This window comes from Vigna umbellata, chromosome 3, assembly GCF_029865625.1.
Source record: "Vigna umbellata cultivar VRB3 chromosome 3, Vumbellata_1.0, whole genome shotgun sequence".
In the NCBI taxonomy this organism is placed as follows: domain Eukaryota; kingdom Viridiplantae; phylum Streptophyta; class Magnoliopsida; order Fabales; family Fabaceae; genus Vigna; species Vigna umbellata.
In genome coordinates this window covers 28,348,953-28,369,260 of record NC_142167.1, presented here as the reverse complement: position 1 = coordinate 28,369,260, position 20,308 = coordinate 28,348,953, and the positions used below count along the sequence as shown (strand labels likewise).

At 34.8% G+C, this 20,308-nt stretch overlaps 2 protein-coding genes across 2 annotated transcripts; one reads left to right on the top strand and one right to left on the bottom strand.

The window, feature by feature from the left end:
• The first annotated feature begins 2,193 nt into the window (after nt 1–2,193).
• Nucleotides 2,194–2,619, top strand: LOC124845982 (uncharacterized). The gene has a single exon (XM_047323181.2). It carries the CDS (start codon nt 2,194–2,196, stop codon nt 2,617–2,619), a length of 426 nt encoding a protein of 141 aa, XP_047179137.1.
• Nucleotides 2,620–3,416: 797 nt separating this feature from the next.
• On the bottom strand, nt 3,417–6,750 carry LOC124845983 (BAG family molecular chaperone regulator 4-like). The gene is made up of 4 exons (XM_047323182.2): nt 6,503–6,750; nt 5,097–5,353; nt 4,865–5,011; nt 3,417–3,782 (listed from the first exon to the last, which is right to left on the bottom strand). Exons 1-4 carry the CDS (start codon nt 6,660–6,662, stop codon nt 3,594–3,596), a joined length of 753 nt encoding a protein of 250 aa, XP_047179138.1. The 5' UTR covers nt 6,663–6,750; the 3' UTR covers nt 3,417–3,593.
• Between the last annotated feature and the right edge of the window lie 13,558 nt (nt 6,751–20,308).

Sequence of the window (20,308 nt, the reverse complement as noted above, 5' to 3'; positions counted from 1 at the left end):
GTATTTAATACTTCATTTATTGTTTTTTTTATGCATATTAGTGACTGTGAGACATACAAATATTTGGGATTTAGAAGTATCCAAAAAGAAAACATCTTAGCCTCTAACATAAGAAGATTTGGTATAACTTGGATTGAAGAGGACATCATTGAGGGAGGAGTATTTCTAGATTTGGGTTAAGTTGTTTCATGAGTGAGTTCATAGTTAATTATATTTAAATTTTTCTCATATATTTTTTATCTCACTTAGTATACTATGTTATTGGATATCTCTTTATTTAGATATGGAAAGAATTGATATACTTTCTCTCCTTTAAATATATTCATATGTGCATGTATTTTTATAAAAAGGTTTATATAGTATTTTGGTAACTATTTTCGTTTATTTTATTTAATATAGTTCTCTTCTCTTTTTTTTTTTGCAAGTTCAATTAAGTAAAATAAAGACCTAATTGAACACAAAATAATGTAACAAAGTGAACAAAAATAAAAACCTAAACCCTAAACAAAAATAGAATCTAAAATAGTATTTAAGCCTTATAAAAACTATATTTTATTTTTATCTTAAAAAATTGATTTATTATCAAACCTAATTACATCTAACCATTAATGTACTCAATCTTAATAAGATGCATTTTTTAATCATTATTGTATTATTTTATTTATTACAATTTATGCAAGAAATTAACTAAACATTTGGCTACAACTAATAATTCAATTCTGTTATAGAATTTTATTTTCTCTTTTCATTTTAATTAGGATAGGTACATACATTTATTTTATAGGTTATGATGTACTCTTTTTTAATTTAATTATAATATATTCTAAATCCTACTCCATATCTCAAATTTTGATTTATTTATTATCAATTTTTTCCTACTACTCTTTGTGAGTTTTCTAAGTCATTGACTTTATTGTAACGCCCTTGAGTACTTTAAATAAGATGTAAATAATTTTCCTACAATGTAAAGTTATAGAGTTCAACAATCCTCTTAAGTCTACAAGACACTTTTTTTTTGTCTATAATAGCATGAAAGTGAAGTTTAGTTCCTTTTCAAATATCACCCACTTTGAACTCACAAAACTCAATATTCCAATACACTTATTGGCTCTTCGTAAGACATGATCTTTGAAGTTTAGAGAATAAATTTTAAATTAAATAAAAATGAACACGTTCTTTGAAAAAGACTATAAATAGATTTAGAACAATTTATTCTTTACTCATTGTAAAATTTCAACTTTCTAAACTTTAAATTATTTACATCCTTTCTAAGTTTCTAAATTGATCATTTATCATTTTCATGATCTCTTTGACGAGATATCGAAAAATAGATTGTTTGAAATCTCAATCTAGCTAAATAGAACTTATTTCTTCCTACATCCCATTATTATTAACTGCACCCTGCATAAAAAAGCTAAAATACTATTTTAAACAATAGACACAAATGGTGATAATGTTAAGAAGTTAAAGGTATATGTGAGAAGGAAAAAAGGAGATGAAATTAAAGGTGAGAAAGGAGGTTAGTTTGTTAGTACAGAGAGAGTATAAATAAGAAACAAAATAGAGGGAGAGAGGGTTATTAGATATTTTTTTGCTTGGGTATACACTGGACATCTTTTCTAGTGGAGGAAGGGAGGCTTCCTTGGGGGAACACTTACTTGTATTTCTTCTTTCTATACATTACAAATTGAATAAAATACATATACATACATTTTATCTTCTACTGTTTAGAGTATGAATGAGAAGAGATAAATCTGTATAGAGTGTGAGTGAGAAGAGATAAATCTGTTTTGGTTCCTTGAATAAAGGAACCTAATAGATTTGGTCTGACCTATTGGATTTGTATCAGAGGGAAGAAGAGCGAGGAGAGAGCGGTAGAGAAGAAGAATGGAGGGACGAGTGATGGAGATTGAGTCGACGGTGGAAGAATTGAAGGCGGAGATGTGAGCGGTGACTGAGGATGAGCACTGCCTATCATCTAGAAATTGATGGTCAGACTGAAGTGTTGAATAGGGTGCTGGGAACATATTTGCGCCATTTTAGTTCCGAACACCCAAGAAATGGAGTTTGATGTTGCGTTGGGTTGAATATTGGTACAACACCAGTTACTAAGGAGCATCCAAGTGCACACCCTTTGAAACGGTGTATGGAAGACCCCCTCCCACATTGACACGCTTCATACCTAGAGAAATAATGGTGGAAGCAGTTTCCCAGGACCTGCAAACACGCGATGAGGCTTTGAAGCAACTGAGATACCATCTGGCCAGAGCTCAAGACCAGATGACACAATATGCAAATAAGAAGAGGGTGGAGGCCAAGATCAAGGAGGGAGATTGGGTATTCCTTAAAATCAGACCTCATAGACAAACATCTATGCCTACAAGACTACACCCTAAGCTCTCAACAAGGTATTATGGACCATTCCTAGTAGAAAAACAAATAGGATATGTTGCTTTTCGGTTGCAGTTATCAGAAACATCAAGAGTACACCATGTATTTCATGTTTTCCAGCTGAAGTTAGCTATAAGAGAACATCGAGTTAAAGGAGCCCTACCAACTGAACTACAAGATGACAGACCCATGTACACCCCTTTGAAAGTGCTACAACGAAGAAACTAGCAACAACAAGGAAAGGATATACCCCAAGTCTTGATACAATGACAAGAGGAAAGTTTGGAAGGTGCACTTGGGAGGAGGAACACTACATCCGACAACAACATATAATTCTTAGTGTTTCTTAAAAGTAATTATATTGCTAGATTATCATTTAAGTTCATAAAAAATAATAATGATTGAACTTACAAGTTTCATATTAACTTACGGTAAATAATTCACACTACGATCTGGATAATTTTAAACTAATGAAATTCTGTTTAAAAAGTTTAAATTCAATTCAAGATGTTAATTTATATAAATAGAAGATAATATTACCAAAATGTAAGTCCCTCTATGTTTTAGAAGTCTGCAAAGAAGAAAATAGGCATAATCAATGAGAATTTTAACAAGATGACTGTTAAAAGCTTCATTTCGAATCATAAGAAATTTATTCTCATTAAAGTCAATACAACCTACAAACTTCTGCAAGCATCTGAGAAGCACTAATTGGAGCATCGGTACCACACTGAAGTACATAATATATAATTATCAATATTATATGAATCAAAATGGTAAAAATTGTTGGTTCACAGTAGATTACATAAATAGTTGGTTTACCTTAGTTATTGTCTTAAATTTTTTTATGCTGACATTTTTTTACGGAAAGTTATCGTTTCAATTTTTGAAAGTGTTTATATTTTTCAAAGTAGTCCTTGAATGTTAGTAAAGTAATTAAAAATGGATGCACTTCACTTGCTATGGACAATCTAAGTGCATATCAGAACAGACAATAGACGCACTCACAAAATTTCATGAACAGATTGACGTAACCAGATTATGATCCTCGATTTTCCATTCTTTTCCAAATTCTAACTTTCAAGTATGGCCCTTAAAGATTTATAGATATTTTGACTTCAGGAAACTACAAGACATTCAACTTTGGTTGAAGAATCAAGGTTCAAAAGTATGTTGTTATAAATGCTTTACAGTTTTCCGACCTAATCATGCCGCTCCCAATCTTGAGTGAAATTTGCAGATGATGTTGGGGCATTCAAGCTCCCCATTCCAGAGTCAAAGTGCTCCCACTGGGTTCCCACAGAGACAGTTTTAACAGTGGTGGGTACCGGCTTGGAGTTTCTTTCCTTCAGAGCATCTAAAGTATCGACAAAGTTCTGCACACGACGCACCTGTTGACAGGTGAAAACAATTTATCTTCAGGGCTTTTAAAGAAAATGAAATTATGAATGATTATAAATATAAAAACTGGACATGCATCACTCACCACCTTGCATTAAGCACAAAACAATACATTTTTTTCACTCCATGCCAAGAAGGAGGGTAGAAGGATAGTTTGCAAGAAGAGTATTTGATAAATATACTCATAGTGACAAAAAATGCACATTAAGTTTCAACTCCACGACATGCATCAACCGCCATTTATACATAATGCATTATTTCAGTTATATTGATGATGTGACTGGATCTAGTTTACAGAAAAACAACTATGAGAATTGAGAGAGTAGATGACATGGTTAGGTGATCTAAACACAAAACATAGATAAAAATCAATAAATTAAGATGATATGAGAAGAATTCACAAAGGATTTGGCATAGAACTCATTTTTCCACGGTAATTAGGCATATTACAGTACCCTATACAGATAAGCTTGACGGGAAAAGCAGAGAAGGTTGAAGTAAAGCCACTATTTTTACTACCATAAAAATTTGGGTTATAAAACTTAAACTAAAATGGTTGCATGCGGGTATGCAATTAAACTCATTCCTAAAACCATCCTCTAACATCACTAGATGTAATTTTTTTCCCCAATCCACATCAAATGTTTTTCTCCTTGATGAGAAAAATATTGTTACTTGACCAGCAACAACCCCGGATTTTTCATAATATATTTCCAGGACTACATCAGGATCTAAACCAGCACAATTTTCTAGTGAAGCTTTTGAGTATAAAAAGTGCTTGCTAAGAAATTTAACACCCAAGATAGAATGTGTCAAAAGTCATCTTAGAAATGGAAGTAAATAAAAGTCTCATATACATGGATAGGGTAAGAAAAGAAAAACTTTTTGATCCACATGCTGGCACAAAATATTGAGTTATATTGCGCCAATGATAACTTATCCAAATATAAATGAAATAGGTGCTAACCAACATATTGCAAATGACAAACCAATAGAATTGTTTTGTGGTTATGGACATAAGCTCAATAATTAATACAAAGTTAAATTTTCTACAAAACCGTAGATACTCTACCTCAGCTTTTCTCTGCAGCTTTGCTTCACCTTCAGCCTGAATACCATCCAGCTTCAGCAATTGCCTCATAAGCAACTCCGTGCACGTCGAAAACTCTTTGTCAGAAACCCTGGTCCCTCCATCTGTAGCTACTTTCAATACAAATACCTGCAAATCAAATATGCATACCTTATTCTTAGGTCCTGTTATTATTTCTCGGTAAGGGATAATAATACAGGAAACACAAACTCACCCTCTCAGCAAGCTCGTCCACCTCTGCTCTGACTTCAGCAACAGCTTCAATAGCCTTTAACATGTCATTATGTTTTCTAATTTCCTCAATTTTCCACTCTTCACTAGCAGTATTGTCCAAAAGCAAAAGCTTTGATTTGTCCAGCACACCTTCTACGTACAAAGTCTCTTCATTGTACTTTTCTTCTCCTCGGAAGAAGAGTTGCTGCTCTTCAGGCTGTAAACCAGTTTTGTTTGCAAGCAGTTTCTTAACATCCCCTGCCATCGAAGACTTGGTTAAGAGAAAAACACATACCAATGTCAACAGGACATAAGCCTATTGAAAGCTTATGCATACTTATTTGAGCTTATTAAATTTCCTTGTTTCAGTTTGATGACTATGCACAATATCTCAACTTGGCTTATATCAGAATATTGGCCTATTGAAAACTTACATCAGAAATGACAATGCAGAATATAACCTTTCCCATAAACTCCAGCTTATTTAAATAAGCTTATTAATAAGTGTTTAATTAAACTAAATCATAAACATATTCTAGGGCATATATTACTTTTATGCAGCAACTTCTAAGACAACAACTGTTTTACTGAAACATACTCCAAATTAAGGAACAACCATGTCATACCACAGGACAAAACATTAATCAGTTATGTTAAGAACATATCACGGAAAAGAAATTATATAATATCTTCAGGTCCCAGAACTGTCCAGTTTATCAACACAGTCTTCTTAATTTCATAAAAAAATAGAGTATTGTCAGTGTTTTTGTGTGAGTATATGCTGAGTGGTCACTCTGGATATCAACTGTGTCTATACTGATAAGAACCCAAATAGAAATACATGATTCCAAAAAACAGTTGTCAACCAACCACAATCCCAGTAACAGCATCAGGGTTTTTTTATTCACATCAAAAGTCATTCTAACCACGTGAGCAGAATTCTGATCTAATGGCAAGGATAATTAGTTACTAACTCGCAAGCAAACACAATTAAAAACTGAAATAATTAAACAAAAACAAGAGTAAAATCCGTCAGAACATGCATAATCTCAAAAAATTATAACTCTGTAATCTCATCCCGTGGATTCACCTCCTTCCCTAATTCATCTGGTTTGGATCTCAAAAAATTGCCTATACTAAAACAAAGAACATGTTAATTTCATAGAAAAGACCTAGTTTTCTTTTTTTGTTTTGCATGAATTTAATCTCTACTCTCCTCAACCAATCAATCAATTCCTAACACGTATGCATAAAACGAGCCACAGTGAAAAAATTGATCCATAAAAAACATGAGATATTGTATGGTGTTGACCATATGGCAAAAGGCAGGAAGACTTCTGGAAACTGTGAATGTGCAAAATCCAATGGCTGAGATGTGTTTGAGAAAAAGAGAGAGAAGATACTAACAGAAAGTGGAGTTCATCGGTAAGAAGAGGTCGTGGTGAGAAGAAGAGTGCGTCACAGTGATCGTCATCATCATCACCACGTTCTTGTAGATGGCGCCGTTATCCTCGGTGGCGGCACGTCTCTGCACCAACATGCCGCCTGGCCTCATCTCCCACTCCATCTCTGCAACTGTTCCTACAGACAACACGGTTGTCGTCGTTACTGTCGTTCACTTTTCCTGCCTTTCTTTCTGATCTCTAACCCCACCAACAACACGTTATTATTTATAATTTCAGATAAATCTAATAAATTTGTTTACTAGTAACCAATTTTGTTAATGATATATTTATATCTTAAACTATTATACTTTTTCAAATTTTATTAGTTAACTTTAAAATTAAATTTTTTTTCTGGTACTAATTTTGAGATTATGCAATTTGTTTATCTTTCCCTGAGTTGCCTTTTAAATTAATTACTTGTGATCCATAACAAATATGTGATATTTATGGCTTTAACTCTAAATTATACATTTTATTAGTTAATTTTTTTACTTATGAAAATTTTTATCATTTACTTTTCAATTATATAATATTTTTATTAAATGTTAATTTCGTAAATCATACCAAGTATATAATATTTTTACTTATGAAAATATTTTTAAAGATTCATAAGTATATGTTTTTTTTAATTTTATTTTGATCTTAAAATTTCTCCAAATATTTAATCTAATGTTATCTAGTTAATCGTTTGAAAAGTATTTTACCACATAATAATTATGAAAAATAAAGATTTTTCGTGGTTAATAGACGAAAACATAAATTATCATAGAAAAGAAGATGCTATTTGAATAAAGGCTTAATACCCTATTTTGTCCTCAGTTTTGCTCGACAATGTCAAATTAGTCTATCCTTTATAAAACGTGTGTCAATTACGTCCCTACTTAATAAAATTTATATTAATAAAATCCCTTCCGTTAAATCAGTACAAACGGCGTTAATTATTTTTCTCTCTCTTCTATTAACGCCGTTTGTACGGATTTAACGAAAGGGATTTCATTGATATAAATTTGATTAAGTAAGGACGTAATTGACGCACGTTTTAAAGGATGGACTAATTCGACATTGTCGAGCGAAACTGGGGACAAAATAGGGTATTAAGTCTTGAATAAATTTTGTATTCAAATTTATGTTTCCACTATATACTCCTTTTTTTGTCAACATTACCTGAAAATCATATTGTTATTTTACCTCAAATCGACAATGGAATACAACATGTGATTCTTATTGGTTGAACAATCACATTTGAGTTAATGAAAATTTGGAAGATTCTAATTGGTTTTATAATCACATTTAAATTAGGTTTAATCCTTTTCGGCATCCCTATTTGTGCAGGATTGTCTTAGATAGATCCTCGTTTTCTAAAGTGTGTCAAAATGGTCCTTAATTTTGAAAATTGAAATCAATTGAGACCTTCCCGTTAAGTTGGCTGGACGGCGTTAAAGAAATTGATGCGTGGGTTGCTGAGATGACCAAATGGTACTAACGTGGCACAGTATTGTTGTTGACCTGGCTTTATGGTGAGTTTTCATATTTAAAAAAGTTAAATTTTTAAATCAAAACGCAACGTTTTGATTTTTAACAGAATAAATGAACGTTTTAAATGAAGGAATCCCTAAATTGAAGGAATCCCTAAATTGGAGGGTGTTGAGCTTGTTGCAAGAAGGGAATTTTCTAAACCTCTCTCGGGAACGTGCTCGGGATCCTCCTCGCTCAACGACGACGTTTCTGAGCCCTTATTGCAGGAGACCGGCGACCCTCTCTGCACCTTCGCCTTCTCTTCGCAGGACTCCTCGTCGCAGCATTGGCCCCTCTTCGATTCGGAGATCGACGATTTGTGCGCAGAGAAGGAGTCCAAGCGGGCGTGGCGGAATAGCTAAAACAGCCAAATAGTTAACAATGTCAGCAAACCAAGGTTCAGGATACATACCTTTTATAGAAGTTAATGCTAGCAAGACTTCATCAGGAAAGTCATCCTGAATAGGAATTTCTTCTTCTTCTTTTCCAATCCTACTAAGATGGTCTGCTACTAGATTATGGGCTCCAATTCTGTCCCGAATCTCAATGTCAAACTCTTGGAGCAGTAGCATCCATCTGATCAACCTTGGTTTGGAATCTGCCTTCTTTAGAAGGAATTTCAATGCAGCATGATCTGTATAAACAATTACCTTGGATCCAAGTATGTATGATCTAAATTTATCCAAGGCAAATACAACAGCTAGTAATTCCTTCTCAGTTGTGGTATAGTTTGCCTGTGCAGTGTCCAATGTCCTGGAAGCATAATATATCACATGTGGTAGCTTCCCATTTCTTTGTGCAAGTACCGCTCCTACTGCAAAGTTTGATGCATCACACATCAACTCGAATGGCAATGTCCAATCAGGTGGTTGGATGATGGGAGTGGTAGTGAGTGCCTTTTTCAAGGAATCAAAAGCGCCTTTGCACTTCCCTCCAAAGTCAAATGTTACATCCTTCTGAAGTAAGTTGGAGAGAGGATTAGCTATCTTGCTAAAATCCTATATAAACCTCCTGTAAAACCCTGCATGACCAAGAAAAGATCGAACCTCTCGTATAGAAGAGGGGTAAGGCAATTGTGAAATAACATCAATTTTAGTAGGATCTACAGATATACCATTCCTGGAGACAACATGACCCAAAACTATACCTTGTTCCACCATAAAATGACATTTTTCAAAATTCAAAACAAGGTTAGTTTCCTCACATCTCTGCAAAACTCTTGCAAGGTTAGCCAAACAATTATCAAAAGATGAACCATACACACTAAAATCATCCATGAAAACCTCAATACAATGCTCCAATAAGTCTGTAAAAATACTCAGCATACATCGCTGAAATGTACCAGGAGCATTGCATAAACCAAATGGCATTTTTCGATAAGCATATGTACCAAAAGGACAAGTGAAGGTAGTCTTATGTTGGTCTTCCGGGGCTATACAAATTTGAAAATACCCGGAGAATCCATCTAGAAAACAGTAATGTGACTTACCTGCCAAACGGTCTAGCATCTGATCCATGAATGACAAAGGAAAGTGGTCATTTCTAGTGACTTGGTTCAATCTCCTATAGTCAATACAAACCCTCCAACTATTCTGAATACGAGTAGGAATCAATTCCTCCTTCTCGTTTTTAACCACTATGATTCCAGATTTCTTGGGAACCACATGTACAGGGCTCACCCAAGTGCTGTCAGAAATGGGATATATAATACCTGCGTGTAGCAACTTGGTTACCTTTTTCTTGACAACCTCCATCAGTTGAGGATTTAGTCTTCTTTGAGGTTGCCTCACTGGTTTAACATCCTCCTCCAAAAGTATTCTATGCATGCAAAAAGAAGGGCTAATACCAGGAATATCTGCTAAAGTCCAGCCTATTGCTTTCTTGTGGTCTTTGATAACCTGTAATAGCTGTTTTTCCTGCTTATCAATAAGCAATGCAGATATAATAACAGGGAGTTTCCCATCCCTCTCAAGATAAGCATATTTCAAATGGGATGGTAAAGGTTTCAACTCCAAAACGGGCGGTTGTACCACAGATGGCAGAATTTTACTGCCTAAGGTAATCTCAGCCACCTCAACATCATACTCGGACGCCACAGAGGTATCATATATTAATACCGCGTCCTCAATATCACCTGTTTTACAATTTTCTTCGTTGTCCAAAATCAGGCACGACATGTTTGAAAAAGAAAAGTCCAAAGATGGAGAAAAAGTTGAAAAAATGTCCAAGAAACTAACAGAAAAATTATTTACAATTTCACTTAATAAATCAATACAAAACAGAGAATGCTCTTCAATTGGGTGCTTCATGGCTTCCAATACATTAAAATGCATCTTCTCATCACCTATCTCCATGGTCAGTGTGCCTGCATGCACATCTATCTTGGTTCGTGCTGTCATCATGAAAGGTCTTCCCAAGATAATAGTGGATGACTTGATTCCATCTTCATCCTTCATATCCAAGATGTAGAAATCGGCAGGAAAAATTAGCTTGTCTACTCGGACAAGGACATCCTCAAGCACACCTGCAGGGTTAACTGTGCTACGGTTGGCCAGTTGAATGACCACACCAATAGTCTTAAGAGGTCCCAAAGATAGAGAAGTAAACACTGATAAAGGCATTATATTAATGGAAGCCCCTAAATCTAGCATGGCATTGTCAAACTTTAAATTTCCAATAGTACAAGGAATAGAAAACATACATGGATCTTTGCATTTTTTGTGGTAGTTCAATGTGTTTCTTAACCAAACTTGACACATTTCTTCCCAAATTCACAATCTCATTATCCCTAATACGCCTTTTATTTGTGCAAAGTTCTTTCAAAAACTTGGCGTACTTGGGAATTTGTTTAACAGCATCAAGCAAAGGAATGTTTATCTCTACCTTCTTGAAAGTATTTAAAATCTCTTGGTCTAATTCCTCCATTTTTTTGTTTCTCGGTTTTAACCGATTTGGATATGGAGGAGGTGAAGAATAAGATGAAGAAGAATTTGTAGAAGAGTTAGAAGATACTAACCTGGATTTTTCAGTGGTAGATTCAGGTGATGGCTCACTTGATCCTCCATTGTCATCAATTTGTACTTCTTCTTTCTCTTTATCTTCATCCTCTAGGGCTCCTTCAGGGCCTTCTACCTGCTTACCCGTTCTTAAAGTAATAGCATTGACATTTCTCGGGTTGATCACTGTTTGTGCAGGCAGTTTATTTGATTCCTTAGCCTCTAACTTATCCACCCTCTAAGTCAACTCTGCAATTGATTTCTTTATTTCTGAATTTTGCTCAACTATTATTTTCATGAAATCTTGCATTGACATTTCAGGCTGAGATTGCTGCCTTTGTTGAGGTGGAACATAGGGTTGTCTGTTCTACTGATATCTATTGGAGGACGAATCATGATAATTTTGGTATGGTCTATTTCCTCCAATCATGTTTGTAGCGAAAGCTTGAGATGGGTTTTCCACAGTGGTCTCCACCAAGCTAGGACATTCATCAGTATAATGGTTAGTTGAAATGCAAATTCCACACTTCTTAACAATTTGTGGAGTTGAGGTTTTAAACAAACTTGCAATCTCGTCGAGTTTGCTTTCTAGCTTATTCAATCTTTCATCTATCCTTTTTCCATCAACTGCACCATTATCAATTTCATGCACTCCCTTCAGCAAAGTCACTGAATTTTCTCTTGTGCCATACTGTTGATTGTCTACTGCCTTTCGTTCTATTAGATCTATACCATCTTCTGGTGACCTGTCTAAGAAAGATCCTCCGCTTGCAGCATCTGCCCATGACCTATCAGTAGGACTTAAGCCTTCATAAAAGCTTAGAATAAAATCTTCCATTTGGAGTTGAGGGCATGAAGAGCATAGTTTCTTGAATCTTTCCCAATATTCACTAAGATTCTCTCTATCTCTCTGTCTTATATCTTGAATTTCTCTACGGATAGTTGATAATCTAGATGCAGGAAAATACTTCTCAAGAAAGAGTCTTTCAATAGTTTCCCAATTTGTAATCCATGCAGAGAGATAATACCACCAATCTTGAGCTGCGCCTTGAAGAGTAAAAGGAAAAGCTCTCATTTTAAGGCTCTCTATTGTGATCCTGGGAGATCTAAAGTTTTCACACAACATGTGAAATTGTCTCAAGTGCTTGTGTGGATTCTCCCTTGATAACCCATTGAACTTTGGTAAGGCATTTAACAGGTCAGGTCTCAGCTCCCATTCCTCATTAGGATATTCAATGTTACTTCGGATAGCTGTATTGTGGGAGGTGGCTAATTGTCTGATAGTTCTTTGTGCCATATTGTTTGGGTTAGGATCAGGTAAAGGATTGGATGGTATGTTTGTGATTGGAGATAATGAAGGTGTAATGACTTCAGATGTAGGAAGTGTTCCCTCAGTAGAACACCCAAATTTCAATCTTCTCCGTAGCTTACGCAAATTCCTTTCGACTTCCGGGTTAATTTGATAAAATTCTCCCGGGTTAGCTCTGGTCATGCACTACGCAATCTGCTGGAAGTTGTTTCTCTGTTACTTCTCTTTTTTTTACCTTTGTTCTTGCTTTAGAGAAAGATTTCAAATAAGAGATAAGAGAGACTTGTTGGGTCCACTCCCAGGAAAGAGAGGTGCGTCACAATGGACAACTTAAGTACCAAGTCTTTCCTAGCCAGAGTGTATTCAAACTAGCCTCAAGTATTTCTCAAGAGAAATTCTTAACAAGAACAAAGATTTTTTATAAAACAAGAATGACTAAAGGCTACAAAATAACTCAAATTAAATTAAATGTATGTGCGTAAAAAAATAAAAATAAAATAAAGATAAAAACAAAAAAAATAAAAAATAAAATAAAATAAAATAAAATAAGAATCAAAATATTTAAAATACTAACCGTATTCCCCGGCAACGGCGCCAAATTTGATAGGCTGTCGTTAAAGCTATCAAATTAATACTACTTTTCAAGGCAACTTCAGTATTGCCAAGTAGTATTCAAGAAAGTAGACAGGGTTGAAGTAACCCTGAGTCGTCTCCCAACGAACACGGAATTGCTTTTGAATATCTGTGACTCTTATGAATGCTATGCAATGCTTATGAATAAAAGTAATGGTTGAAGAGTGTTTAAAGAATAAATAAGAAACTTAAAAACAGTTACGATGAAATAGGCTAATTCCACTGCTTTTCCAAGATAGATTCATCATCGGTTATTCACGGATAATTATTCAATTGATTATTGTTTAAGTTTCAAATTAATTAAAGTACATTCTTAATTAATTTGAGGGCGATCATGCATTTAACCAAAGTAAATTCTCAATCAAATGCAAAACCTTTCTAGATTATTCACAATAAATTCAACCAAAGTACATTCTCAATCAAATTCTATTGTGTTTAATCATGTCTATTCTTAAATCTCCTAACCAAATTAAAAGTTAATCAATCAAAGTAAATTCTCAATTGATTATAGTTGAAATTATTACTAGTCAATCAAAGTACATTCTCAATTGATAGTAAAAACCATTTAATCATATGAAAGTTTCTAAATTAAATCAAAGTAGATTCTCAATTTAAACCTAGAAACCCTAAAACTCATATAATCAATATGCATGTAGATTTAAACATATTATGATGCGAAAATCTTTGCTTTTAACAAGATAGAGAGATGAAAGACATAGAGAGAACAACTTAAATCAATAATCAAAGTAAACAATTGCATTAACTGAACGTAACCTCAGAATCCGTCATGGAATTACAGCAGAATAGCCCTAGATGCTTAGCTCTCCATGAATAGAGTTGAATACAAGATGAAAGAAAAGTGAGTGTACATGAGTGTTTTGGAATTACTCTTGCAGCTTTAAAATTGGCCATATCAGCAAACCATGGCCTCTTTTGAATGTACATGAGTGTTTCATCTGAAAAAGATTCCCAGATTTCCGTTTCTTTGCTAGTAACCTCAATGTTAACCAACCGAGATAAATGATGAGCAATCAAATTCTCACTCCCCTTTTCATCACGAATTTCAACATCAAATTCTTGCAATAGGAGTACCCATCTAATTAGACGTGGCTTAGAATCTGGCTTTGTCAACAAATATTTTATAGTTGCATGATCTATGTAGATAATCACCTTAGACCCAATGAGATAAGGTCTAAATTTCTCCAAAGCATACACTATAGCTAGGAACTCCTTTTCAGTAGTAGCATAATTCAACTGAGCATCATTCAAAACTTTGCTAGCGTAATAGATTGTGTGAAACACCTTTTCTTTTCTCTGACCAAGCACGGCTCCTATTGCATAATCACTAGCATCACACATTAATTCAAATTTCTGATTCCAATCTGGAGCTACAATCACTGGACCCGACACCAGTTTACTTTTCAAGATGTCAAAGGCTTTCAAACATTCTTCATCCATCACAAAAGGTGCATCTTTAACCAGCAGATTACTCAATGGTTTGGCAATTTTTGAGAAATCTTTAATAAATCTTCTATAGAATCCAGCATGGCCTAGGAAGCTTTTGATTCCTTTCACATTTGTTGGTGGAGGAAGTTTCTCAATGACCTCTACTTTGGCTTTATCCACTTCAATCCCCTTAGCATAAATCTTGTGCCCCAACACAATTCCTTCTGTTATCATGAAATGACATTTCTCCTAGTTAAGCACAAGATTCGTTTGAACACATCTTTTGAGGACAATATCCAGATTTGCCAAATACCTTTGGAAAGAATCTCCAAAAACTGAAAAATCATCCATAAAGACTTCAATGCTCTTTTCTATGAGATCTGCAAAAATTGTCTGCATACACCTTTGAAATGTAGCTGGGGCATTACATAACCCAAATGTCATCTTTCTGTAGGAAAAGACACTAAAAGGACATGTGAATGTCGTCTTCTCTTGGTCTTTTGGATCTACCATAATTTGGTTATATCCAGAGTATCCATCCAGAAAACAATAAAAAGACTGACCTTCCAATCTCTCGAGCATCTGGTCCATGAAAGGAAGAGGAAAATGATCCTTCCTAGTGGCTTTATTCAACTTCCTATAATTAATGCACATTCGCCATCCAGTAACAGTCCGAGTAGGAATAAGCTAATTATTCTCATTATAAATTATTGTCGTCCCACCTTTCTTTGAAACTACCTGTACTGGACTTACCCATTCATTGTCAAAGATTGGATAAATAATGCCAGCTTCCAAGAGCTTCAATACTTCTTTTCTAACCACCTCCTTCATGACAGGATTTAGCCTTCTCTATGGTTGAGCACTCGCCTATAGTCATCTTCCATAAAGATCCTACGCATGCAATAAGTTGGACTTATACCTTTAAGATCTGAGATTGACCACCTAATAGCTTCTTTGTTGGCTTTTAATATTTTTACCAACTTTTATTCTTCTTCAGGAAGCAAAGAATTATTAATGATGACTGGCTTTGTTCTATCTTCTTCTAAAAAAATATACTTCAAATGTGATGGTAACATCTTTAACTCTAACTTCTTTGCTTTGACTTCTTATTTGGTATCAATTGTCTCAAACTTAGCATCCTTCGCTGGAATCTCCTTCAATGTCTCCAAATCCGTCATACATTCATCAATTAATTTCTCTTCTTCTTCATTGAAGTCTTCACAAGCATCAATAAGAGTTTTCTCTAATGGAGAAGAATAACATACCATCCTTTCTTGCACCATACAAACTTCATCAAGTATATCAAGTTGAAAACATGCTTTATCATCTTTAGGATGTGTCATGGCTTTGAATACATCAAAATTCACTTCTTCATCTTGAACTCTCACTTTAAGCTTACCATTCTCAACATCAATTAAAACTCTAGCAGTCTTCATAAATGGTCTCCCAAGAATGAGAAGCACATCTTCATTCTCCTCCATCTTCATTATAACAAAATCCACTGGGAATACGAATTTGTCAACCTTTACCAGCACATCTTCAACTACCCCATACAAATATTTAAGAGACTTGTCTGCCAATTGAAGAACCATTCTAGTGGGTTTGAGTTCCAAACCCTCAATTCTTTTGAACATAGAAAGCGACATTAAATTAATGCTAGCTCCCAAATCAATCAACGCCCTTCCAACTTCCAACTCTCCTAGGGTGCATGGAATAGTGAAGCTCCCTGGATCTTTAAACTTAGGAGGTAATTGTTGTATGATTGCACTGTAGTTACCTTGCACTTCAATGGTCTCCTTCTCAATGTATTTTCTTTTCTTTGTAAGGAGTTCCCTCAAAAATTTAGCATAGAATGGCATCTGTTGCAATGCTTCAGATAAAGGAATGGTAATCTCCAGTTTTTTAAACATCTCCATGAACCGCTCCAATTGTTTTTCTTTCTCCTTCCTTGAGTAAGTCTTTGGATAAGGAAGTGTCTTTTCTAACTCTCTTTCTTTTTTTCTCTCGTCTACCTCTTCTTTTTCTTTTTCTTTTTTTCTCTCATCTTCCACTTCTCTCTTTTTTTCTTTCTCAACCCTATCTTTCCACTCAAGTGTTTCTTTCCCACTCTTATTTTCACTCTCTTTTCTCTCTATTTTTCTTCCCTCTAACACTGTACCACTTCTTGTAACAATGGTTTTACACTCTTCCCTCAAATTACTCTTTGCATCCTTCTCACAACTTTTCATCTTGTTGACCATTTGCCCAATGTGCATCTTCATACTGTTAAATGCAGCCTCTACATTCTTATAGTAAGAGACTCATTTTCATGAATTGTTGGAAACTATCCTCCAATTTTGTGGTTTTCTCATATTGAGTAGGTTGCGGCTGATGGACAAATTTATGATCACCAAAATATGATGTCACAAACTTGTTATCGGCAAGTATGACCGAATCGTTTCAAGTAATAAACTCGGTAAGACCAAGTATCGTTCTCCCAAAGGACTCACGGCCTAGTTTAGTTATGTGATTTGTTGATTAGCTAAGACTTAAGAACAAAATAATTGGATTTTACTATGCAAAAGACGAAAATAAACATGTATGCATGAGGTTGATCAATGGCTAAAACAAAATACAAACACTTTCAATGGATTATATGAATGAATATGTTGTTGGGGTTTATCAAATTCATCTTATCCACTCTCATATATTTTAGGAATTCAACATTCAATTCATCATTGTTAATGCCACTCTCTAAATTACCTTTCAAGAAGGCTTCTCCCTAATTACGAGTTCATACGATTCCTAGCATTCCTAATAATTAGTTTATTTAGCACAGGAGCTTAAGGCAACCAATATACTTATTGGGAGAAATTCCCCGGATCTAGACTTCCCCGTACGTTCCCGTATCGACAAAATCAATAATCATGCATTGAATGAGTTAAACAAAGCAAGCATTAAGCAAAGAGGAAAAACCCTAACTAATGATGAAAGAAAGTATAAATCTTAGATTAAGATGCAAGCACAAATTCCATATATGAGAGCTTCAAAAGATTACATTGATTCCCCAACAAACATACAAGGTTTAGTTCACCATATTCATGGTGAACCTAGATGAACAATAATGAAAGAATGAAAGATAAAACCCTAGAAAGGTGAAGAGGTAGCCTGAGCATCCAAGATCCTCCTTCAAAGGGGTGGAAGAGAGAGTGTTTGCTTCGTTTCTGCCAAAGATCCCAACCCTAAGACATCTAGGTCTTTAAATAGGACATAAAAATAATAGAAAACGGGTCCAGGCCCAAACAGATCATAAAATCGCATAAAACTGGCCCAAAACTCGTCTAGTTGACTTTTTTCGTATTCTGGTTGATTGGTTGACTTTTCTGGTTGACTGGTTGACTTTTCTGGTTTCTGGTTGACTTTTCTGATTCCATCTCTCTCCTTCTTCACTTCTTTCACTAAATTCACCTTAAAACCTGCACAAAAACACTGAAATCAAGCATAAACCTGTCCAACTCTCTTATTTCTGAAAATATGGATAAAAGCATGATTTCAAGCTAGTTTCTAAGTGTAAAGGTTGCTTTTTGTGTCAATTTTAGGCATGAAAATAACAGTTTTTCAACTGTTGTCACAGCTGCCACTGTTTCTGCTGCCTTTGAGCCATAAAAATATTACATATCTCTTGAGGTAATAAAGATAGCTTCTTTGTCACTTCTTCCAACTGCTGAGTGATGATCTTATTTTGTGCAAGCAAGGCGTCTTGAGATTGAAATTGTAGAACTCCTTCCTGTTGAATTGGAGCTCCTCTCTCATTATGCATCTCATTATCATTTATAGCCATGTTGTCAATCAATTTAGTGGCTTCCTATGGAGTCTTGCATTTAATATTACCTCCAACTGAGGCATCTAGCATCAACTTGGTTTGTGAACCAAGACCTCCAAGGAAAATAATGACTATTGTTGCTTCATCAAAGCCATGAGTGGGCGTCTTTCTCAACAAGCTCTTGTATCTATCCCAAGCTTAACCTAGTTGTTGATTGGTACCAGACAGAGTGTAACGCAGCGGAATAAATCTAGAGTGGCAGAAAGCGTGTTCGGTCACCTTTTTAAAATAAATTGGTCTGTTTTTAGAAAATCAATTTTCTTTCAGAAAATTTATCGAACAGTTGATATGTATAAAAGATAAAAAATGTAGGGAATAGAAAATCACAAGAGTAATTTTTATACTGGTTCGATTCAACAGAATCTGCATCCAGTCGTTAATCACTATAAAAAGTGATTAACAGTTCCACTAAAAAGATGTTTCATAGATTACAACAAATAGTGAATAAAACAGATAAATAAACCTTCCTTCGATGAACGAACCGGAAGAAGAACACTCTGCCAACTCGAAGAGAACCGCTCCGACTATCGACAAAGGAAACGCGAGCTTCTCTTATTCACGAGACCAGGCAGAGCACCTTGCTAACTCGAAGAGAGCTTGCTCCTACTATCGACACACAACACACGAGCCCCTCCTGTTCACGAGACCAAGCAAGGGAACTTGAGCTATATCTTCTGAGAACTTCCTCTGACAAACAGTATTCTGCAAGAGCTTCTATTCAACAACTTCTTCTTTTGATCTTCACAGAAACCCAATATATAGCCAGCTGTTCTGAATATCTAAGGTTAAGTCTCAACTGCCACGAATAATCGATTATTGTAAGTGATAATCGATTATTCAAGTCCGTTACAGGTTTTTCAAAAATGTGATAATCGATTATATGAGGTGATAATCGATTATTCCTGGATGACTTTGTGATAATCGATTATTGTCATTCCATAATTGATTATTGCAGTTAAAAATGCAAGTTTTACAAAGTTTACAAGACTTTCCTACTATATTTAATTTCTATAAATTGCTTTTAAATAATTCTAATATCTTCTTCAACTAAAACTTCTTGCAGCATCATCTAAACAATTTTCTTCAAGATTTACCAATACTCCTTATTGGTAACATTTACATTTTCTGCAATCAACTATTTGATAAAACGTTTAAGAGAAAATTAAAGGAACCATTTTTTAATTGACCGAACAAGCTCTTTGATTTTAACAATCTGTATCGTACTCTGTGTTTTAATATTTTCGCTACGCAAAATCGGTACTGATTGTTCCAACAGAGTTTGCAAATGTTAACCACGTGGCAGTGACTTAAGGTCGCATTACGGGTGTGTAATTTTCAAAGAAAAAAGAAATGGGATTTCATTAAATCCCTAAAATGCAAACATGCGAAAATCCCTAATTAAAAATGGTGTTTGAGTTGTTCTTGGTTGTTCTTGTACGACACGAGTGGCTGAGTGGTGAATGTAGTTCTTCTTCTTTGAACAGGATGTCGAACGACCATTCATGTTGTTCTTCGACATGTAATGTGTGGTAGAAGGAAAACCCTAATGTTTGCTTTTGTGGTGGTGGAGGATCTAGGAGTTTGGATGTTTCACCAATTTTCCACTATGGACATAAATGTGTGTTAAGAATTGCTAAAACTATGAAGAATCGAGGCAAAAAAATTTGGGGATGCTCTAAGTATAAGGTAAGATACATTTCATCTATGTAATTTTTGGAACTATTTCTAAGAAGATGTCATTGTGTTTGATTGTTGTGTTTACGTAATGGTACTGAAGACGCTGGTTGCAACTATTTCATATGGTTAACTAATGTTGGGTTTGACGAAACGGGTACCTACTTCAAGTGTGAAGGAAAGAAAGATACTTTGGTGAACAATGAAGAAAGGGAGGCTAATAGAAAAATGATAGTTAACTTAGAGAAATCTGTCATGATTGTTCAAAAGTGGATGAAGGTGTTGATATGGGTGGTTTCTATTTTATGTGTAATAAACCTAATTTTAGTTTCA